We start from the raw sequence: 8139 nt of genomic DNA, 5'->3' as shown, positions 1-8139 counted from the left end.
TTGGGGGCTTCAACTCAGTCATTAGGCTTAGGCAGCAAGTATCTTGACCCACTAAGCCATCTCCCCAGCTCTGATTTTTTAAAAAATATTTATTTTTTTATGTGTGTGCCTGAGTGTGTGCATGTATATCACATATGTGCAGGATCCTGTGGAGATCAGAAGAGGCACTGAATCTCTGGAACTAGAGTTACAGACAGCTGTTAGCTGCCATGTGGGTGCTGGGAACCAAAGCCAAGTCTTCTGCAAGAAAAGTGTTCTTAATCACTGAGCCATCTCCTCGGCTCCATTTTGATATTTTGAAATAAAAACGACACCCACATCATGAAATACTAAAAGAATGAAGCTGAAATCACTTGCCAGAGGTGGAAGAAACAATAAACCAATCCTGTCCTTAAGAGATCTGGCAACACAGTCTCCACCCAAGGAACATGTTTATGCCAGCTTTGAAACTATTCAATTTTAAAAATCAAATGAAACAACAGAGAACAAAGTGTTCTGAGGTTGTATTTACTCCAAGAATGCTGTGAGCTGTGCCTTGTAACCACAGTTGGCACCCATTCATCCACAGCACCCACAACAGCACCATGAGTGTATACAGGGCTCCTGAGAACCCTGTCTCCCAGCCAGTCAATATGACTGAGTCTGCCCCTAAGGGCCCAGCTAGTTGGACCCAAGTGGTCCCTCTGCATCCCCAACTTCTCTGGCAGGCAAGAAGTGAGACTCAATGCCCCTCAAGCCCATGGTTCTTGGGTCTGGGTCATTTGTTTTTGGTTGCTCTGACTGTTACAGACAACAATGCCTGCAGACCCCCAACACGGAAAAGGGGTCCTCCAGTCTCTCCAATCATGGGCGTCCTCTCTGTCCACGAGACTCCAGATAGCCCCACTTGGAGCTCTTGTCACCAGCAGAGAGTGGCCATATCTTGGGGCCACAACCAAAGTCACTGTCTTCTTAGGCCTGGGACCAGGCTCCAGTGAAGAGGCTAGGAAGCTGCTGTAGCCTCCATGGGCTGGATCAGTAGGGTGGTAGCCTGAAGTGGGTAGTAGCGGCCCTTCCATGTTTTCCAGAAGATCCCCTTTTTACGCTGCTGCCGTTGCTGTGGGATGGAGTGGAAGTACTGTCCATTGAGATTGGAGTGGCTGCAGGTGCCAAACCACCAGCCACCTACAGGGTTAGAGAACAGAAGATGTGGTCAAGGTCTTGTGTTTCCATACTGAGAGAGGACATGGTTGGAGACAAGATGAACTTTGGATTTTACACCTTTAGAATTTATTACATTTATTTATTCTGTGTGCATGTGAATATGTGTGTGGGTGTGCATGTGCCACAGTGGTGTAAAGGTCAGAGAACAACCTGTGGGAGTTGGTTCTAGCCTTCTACCATGTAGGTCTTAGAGATCAAACTTAAGTCATCAGGTTTGGAGGCAAACACCTTTACTTTACCACTGTGTACCATCATACCTGGTTTATATGGTTTATAACTATCCATCGGAGATGGAACCTGGGCCTTCATTCATGTTCAATATGCTCTCTACCAAGTGGGCTACACTATGAAGCAGGGATTGCTGGTACAACATTGTAATCACAACACTCAGGAGGCTCAGGCAGGATGATAGGAAGTTTGAGCCCTGCCTGCTCTACATAGTTTGATTCTGTCTTTACAAATGAAACACAAGGAGGGCTAGTGTTGTAGCTCAGTTGTTACAGTGCTTGCCTGACATGCATGAAATAGTGGGACTGATCTCCAGCACCACAGGAAGGAGCATGCTGGCACATGCCTGCTACCCCAGCACTCGGGAGGTAGAGGCTGACCTTTTAAGGTCATCTTTGGCTATATAACAAATTCAAAGCCAGCCAGAGCTATATGAGACCCTGTGTCAAACAGACAATTAAAACAAAAACACCAGGGGCTGGGGTGTAGCTCTGGAAGAATGTTTGGCTAACATGCATAAGACTCTATACCTCAGATTTCAAAAAAAACAAGACAAAGGTTTCTCTTGGCTTTGCCTAACACCAGCTAGCCCCCTGCAAGTGTTCTCATTGAATTTTCAAAATAACCCTATAAAGTGGGCACTATGATTATGACTACTTTAAATACAGGAAAACTGAAAACAGGAGAGATTAATTCAATGACTGGACCAAGGGCACACAGCAGGCAAGGAGAAAAGGGGGCCAGGGTATGGACGTACTTTGGGTCTGAATGTAGGCTACCGTGGAAGTAAAACCTGCTTACCAGAGAGGGTCTTGGCACAGTTGAGGTCCCCTCGGAGGTCATGGTCTTGGTCCCAGGTAGAGAAGGGTAAGGAAAGGCCATTGGGGGAGACGTTGGTGGCGCCCAGCTCACTAGCTGTGGGCTCTGTGAGCTGCAGGCTGTAAGCTGTATCCTCACCCCCCAGGTGGATGGGAAACTGGAGCAATTTGGCATTGCCATCCCAGTCCTGCAGCTGCACAGCCATCTGGCTGCCTCGGTCCCCTGTGATGCTGTGCATCTTCTCCAGGCCCAGCCAGAATTCACCTGCCTCAAGAGAAGTTATCTCATAAGGAGGGCCCAGCTTTTCTGCCCCTTCCTCCTTCCTTACCTCTGGTTTCCCGAGAAACACTGACCTTGAGGATCTCCGAAGCCATCCTTGTAGGCTTCCCAGGGCTGATTGAAGTCCACAGAGCCGTTTAGGCGTCTCTGAACCACTGTCCAGCCTCCATCTGGCCAGGAAGACAAAAACGTCACCAGAAGTCCCTCCTCACAGGGAAACTGACAGTTCTACTTAGTTCCCAAGCCTGATGCCATGCTTCCACACAACCCCAGGAAAAGCAACACACTCATCATTTCTCTCTCAGAGGGTGGGATCAGAAGAGACTTCTGTCCCAAGAACTTGCAGGAACCAGCTGCAGCTGTATTTTGTTAATTTTTGAAATGGTCTCTATCTTAGACTGGCCTAGATCATGCTTTTGTAGCCAAGGATGACTTGTATACAGCCCAAGCTGTTCTTGAACTCACTATATAACCGTGGATGACCTGAAAATCTGACTCTCCTGCTTCCACCTCCCGAGTGTTGGGATGGCAGACTTGCCTACCGTACCCAGTTTATGCAGTGTTGGAGATGGAACCCAGGGCTTCAAACATTCTAGGGAAGCACTTTACCAATTGATGTATAGTCCCAGCCCATGTTTATTAAATGGAGACGAGGCTGTCCTCGAACTTTCAACAATACTCCTGCCTCAACCTCCCAAGTATTGGAATTATAAATACAGGCACACCTCACCATATCCAGCTGTGGTTCTGAGGAATGAATTTAGGGTCTTATACATCCTAGGCAAGCACTCTCCCATTGAGCTATGCCCCCAGCTCGTTTATATTTCATTATTTTGTGACAGAGTTACAGTTAGTCACTGGGCTAGTATTGAGCTCACTCTGTAGACCACTAGACCTGGATGGCTGCAGATCTTAACCACAGAAAACCCATCACTATATCCTAAAATATAGACTAAAGGCTACATCCTATAGGCCGCATATAGGGTGTGTGTGTGTGTGTGTGTGTGTGTGTGTGTGTGTGTGTGTGTGTTTGCTGTGGAAGGGCCTTTTCCAGGCTAGGCAAGTACTTTATCATTGAGTTACACATGGCTGGATGTTATGACACAAAGGCTGTGCATGGCAAATAGGCTCCTTGATGGGCCAGCACATCCTACCTGAAGTCATCTCACAGTTGACCAAAAATGGCGGGGATCCCTGAGGCTGGATCTGGAAAAGTCCACTATGCCGCTCCCCTTCTTGGAAGAGTTCTTGGCAGTCCCGGGGAGGTCCTGAAAGTAGACAAAGGGAGAGACTGAAGCAGGAGAGAAGCCCCCAGAGATTTCAGGAGACAGGTATGCATGAGGGCTGGGTGGTAGGGGATGAGCCCCAGGGCCATCTGCCTAAACTTGTTCCTGGCTCCTTGTTGCATTCTCCAGTGTAGTCTATAAGGCACACTGAGGACCAGCCACTTGGCCAATCCTCCCTCTTCCCACACTGCTTGTCCATCCTTTCTGGTCATAAAGCCTTTCTTCCTTGTGTCAAACTTTCCTCCCACAGGGATTTGGCACATGGTCCTGATGCCAGGGATTCCCTTTTCCCATTCCTTTCTCTGGGCCTGAGCTTCTAAAAGGATGCCTTTTCACTCTCTGAAACCCACTTAGACTCCCCAGAGTGAACACAGAAGTCTTCCCACAGGGGAGAATTCATCTGGTGGAGTGCCATTACTCTTCACATTGAGTGGGGGCTTCTCAAGGCCAGGGACATGGAGGAGCTCTCTCCACAATAGGAACCTGAATGCCTCTAAAGCCTTGTCCACTGCCAGTGTTTCAATAAAGACTTAAAACAGTTGATGGGATGTATCTGGGGTAAGGCAAGAGAAGAGCTGACTGAGCGAAAGGGTACTCTGTTAGTTAGCAGGGGATGCTGACAGTGCCTAAATGGGACAGGGGGAGACTGAGGCTGGGGGTTGGGGTGGGATATGGCTGTCTCTGCTACCAGAAGAAGGGGGACAGAATGAAGAGAGAAGGAAAATAGAGGAGGAGAGAAGGAACTTGGCCTTCACAAGGCCTCTAAACTCAGGAAGAATAACCCCCAGGCCAGCCAGGAAAAGTAGGAGAAAGGTCACTGGGGGGAGGGGCATGCAGGAACTTTCTGCCAGCCAAGCCCAGTTCACACTGCCAGGAGTGGGGGCAGGCCCAGAAAGATGGGAAGGACACTTTCCAATCCCTTGGGCAGCTCCCTTTCCCCTACTTTCCTCTCATCCAATCAGGACAGGCACACTGCCAAGCCACGCATGTGGTCTCCATTAGGACCAGCTGTTTGTCTCTCCCGGCTCTGAACTTTCCCCTACTTGGCTAGGCTGAGTCTAGGAGTCCCAAACCCACAAAACCACTCCTTCTGCCCTTCTCTTCCGCCACATCACCTAGCCAGAACCTGTGTCTGTCGATCCCGGAAAGCTCCCCCATGACCCTCACCATGCCCAAGTACATACCTGGGTAAAAGCCAGGGAAGGAAACAAGTCTAAAGGCTAGAAGCCAGCAACTACCCCTAGGGTGTGAAGGGGGATATCCAAACTTTCACCCAGTTGGCTGTGGACAGCCACAGATGTCAAGCAGGGTGAGAGAATGGCTGAGAACTCAGGGTTGGACCTGGGAACCTCTCGCTGTCTCTGTCACACATGTGCGCGCTCCCCCCCGCCCCCCACACACACTGCAATTTGAAACTAAGTATTATTGGACATGCACAATATAGGACCTAGAAATTGTGATTGCAAAAACTGTGGGGTCTGTGTATACATGATTGAATGGGGGCTTTGAGGACAGAAGAGATACAAAGGATTTGTAAGATGTAAGAATATGTGTCGCTTCTGGGAGCTGGAGTAGGAGGTGTCCTTACCCTGCTGCTCCCTTTTATATCTATACCAAGAGACCTTGGCAGGTTCCAAACCTCAAAACACAACACACACACACACACCCCTGGGCCCCTCAGGATGATGTACCTGAGCTACATCACTATCTCCCAGCACCCCTGAAACTTCAGCTCCTTATTGTCTGTCTCCCTTTGTTCTGGTTAGTGGCTAATAAGATTTTGGGGAGAGTCTTGCTGGGGAAGAAGGGTGGGGTGGCCTGGCCAACCAAGATCAGAAGTGGGGAGGGTGGTACATCTAAAAGCCCTTGACTACAGCCTAGTGAGCCCACAGGCACCCAAGTTCAGAGTCTCTTTCTTATTAAGATGGACTTGGCAAGAGGGGTAAGGATGGGAATGGCAGGTGGAGGGGTTGGGAGTTGCCGGGTGACATCCAACACCAGAGACACTCACTGTGCAAGTGGGTGGCATTGGGAGTCAGGCCGATGAGGTTGGCCATCTTGGGAAGCCTCTTTCCCCTTGAAGTCTTGGCCACTGCGTTGTCTAGGTGTGTGGGGGCCAGGAGGCCAATCTGAGACAGGATAAGAAAAGGGTGGTCGGGTCTCTTGGCTCATGCTAAAGCAGCTGTTAGTCACATTCCACCACTGGTCCCTCGTTTTGTCTCTTTCCGACTTGGGCCAAGCCCTGGGGTGAGTACCTGGCTCTGAAGGTTTTGTATTCTCAGATTCTGCTTGGCTAGGTGTTTCTGCTGCTGGGCCACCTTCTGGAACAGTTGCTGGATCTTGCTGTTCTGAGCCTTGAGCTGTGTCTGGAGACATGTAAGACCGGTGAAAACCTGGCTTTATGTCTGCAACCTCCCCCTACTCTCCCTTCCATCTTTTCACACGTTGGTTCTTTGAGGCCCCTCCCCGCCCGATTCCTGTGCACGCGAATGCGCTGTTTGTAGGGGAGACCCAAAAGGAATCTAAGGAGCCAGCCCCCTCCCTAGTGGGTGCACCTACCTGCAAACTCTGCAGAGTCTCAGGAGCCGGCTCGCTGTCAGGGACTCTGCTCTCAGGGTCTTTGGAAAGTGCGTCTTTCCCCTGGGGTCCCTGACAAGCATTACCGCACGCAGCCATGCGGCGTTCCAGTGCTCCTAGCTGACCACGGGTGCGCTCCACGTGTTCGCGCAACCCGTGGCCGAGCTGCAGCAGCCCGTGAGCCAGCAAGTTCATCTCGTCCCAGGACGCGAAGCGCGGCGGCTCGGGCTGTGCAGGGCGGCCCTGCACGCTCAGCAGCCCCGCAGTAGCTGCGCAGAGCACCAAGGCTGCCCTTACAGTCGGAGCGCTGCGCATAATTCCCGGGGAAGGGGTGCCTTGGGTTCGGCGACACTAGGACTCCGGAAGACAGGGGTTCGAGACCCAGTAGCTGGAGTTCTGGGGAAGCCGACTTAGGCTTAGACTTGCTCCGTTGCAGAAGTTCTGGAGCTCCCAGTCGATCAGCTTTTCCCGGTTGCACCCAACGCCCCATTTTATAAAGCGGTGTGGGAGTGGGAGGGAGAGCCTCGGAGGCGGGGCCCGGGGAGTGCCGAGGGCGGGGCAAGCGGACAAGTGTTGGGGTGCTGGGAGCCACAGGCCTGGTAGTTACGAGGTGTGTGCGTGTCGGGGTGAAGAATCCTTGGGGATGCCTGCTTGACCTTCCCCCTCGACCCCGTGAGCGACGTGACTGTCCCTGAACTGCATGGTTCACTCTTAAGTCCGGAAATTCCAAGCCCTAGCCCCGCATCCCGCTCCCCGCCCGTTTCAATGGATGAAAGGGTATTCAAGTCAATCAGGACGTAGGTGCCTTCTTGACTGACCCCTTCCCAAGTCAGAAGCGGAGCAGGGCAGAGTTACGTAGCAGAAAGGTTTCTCCCTGGTCGGGTGAATTCAGATGGCAAGTGGGGGGAGTTACGGAACCTTGCCCCCGCCGCTTGGAGGCTTCCTGAGATCTACAATCTCCAGACGAGGCTGGAACCCCTGCCCCCCACTCTCTCTTCCACCAGAGACCTCTCTGTGCTCCAACTCTCTTTCCGGCTGGCTCAAGGATTCGTCATTGAAGACGTCTTTGTGAGGGTCACTAACGCCCTTGTTCAATTAGTTTTCTCTTCCTGGCCAAATTGTCAGTGCTGTTAATGCTGGGATTTCTACCTACATCGTACAGATTACAACTCTAGGCCTTCTGCAGTTGCCCGCCTTCCACCAACAGGGGTCCTGGAATTTACTGCATTAAAGCAGGAACCGTGCCTGAGGCCAGGCCTGTCATCCCAGCTCTGGGACATGGAGCAGAAGGGTGTGCAATTCATCTTAAACTACACAGTGAGTTTGAAGTCAGTCTGGGCTACTCTGAACCAGGTCTCCAAACAATAACAGTATCAACAAAATCTGTGGCACTCATCTGTAATCCCAGCACTCAGGAGTCAGAAAAATAGTGTAAGCTAGGAGCTAGCCTGTTTAGTAAGTTCCAGACTAGTCAAGGTTGAAACAGCAAGATTTTGTTTCAAAAAACAAAACAAACTGGGCGGTGGTGGTGGTGGCGGCGGCGGCGGGGGAGGGGGGGGGGCACACGCCTTTAATCCCAGGAATCAGGAGGCAGAGGACAGGCACCAAAACTACACAGAGAAACCCTGTCTCAAAAAACCAAACCAAAACAAAAAAACAGTTCACAGTGGTGCATATTTTTAATCCCAGCACCCCAGAAGCAGAAGCAGTTGGAGGGAGCTCTGTGAGTTTGAAGCCAGCCTGGTCT

The 8139-nt window shown here is 51.1% G+C and overlaps 1 protein-coding gene across 1 annotated transcript; it reads right to left on the bottom strand.

The window, feature by feature from the left end:
- Nucleotides 1-491: 491 nt before the first annotated feature.
- Nucleotides 492-7347, bottom strand: Angptl4 (angiopoietin like 4). Its single transcript, XM_059251860.1, has 7 exons — nt 6375-7347; nt 6071-6181; nt 5827-5944; nt 3684-3797; nt 2604-2699; nt 2233-2514; nt 492-1164 (listed from the first exon to the last, which is right to left on the bottom strand). Exons 1-7 carry the CDS (start codon nt 6705-6707, stop codon nt 983-985), a joined length of 1236 nt encoding a protein of 411 aa, XP_059107843.1. The 5' UTR covers nt 6708-7347; the 3' UTR covers nt 492-982.
- Between the last annotated feature and the right edge of the window lie 792 nt (nt 7348-8139).

This window comes from Peromyscus eremicus, unplaced genomic scaffold (genome assembly GCF_949786415.1).
Source record: "Peromyscus eremicus unplaced genomic scaffold, PerEre_H2_v1 PerEre#2#chr22_unloc_1, whole genome shotgun sequence".
Taxonomy (NCBI): domain Eukaryota; kingdom Metazoa; phylum Chordata; class Mammalia; order Rodentia; family Cricetidae; genus Peromyscus; species Peromyscus eremicus.
Note: the sequence above shows the minus strand (reverse complement) of the source record. Positions and strands in the feature narration are given on the sequence as shown.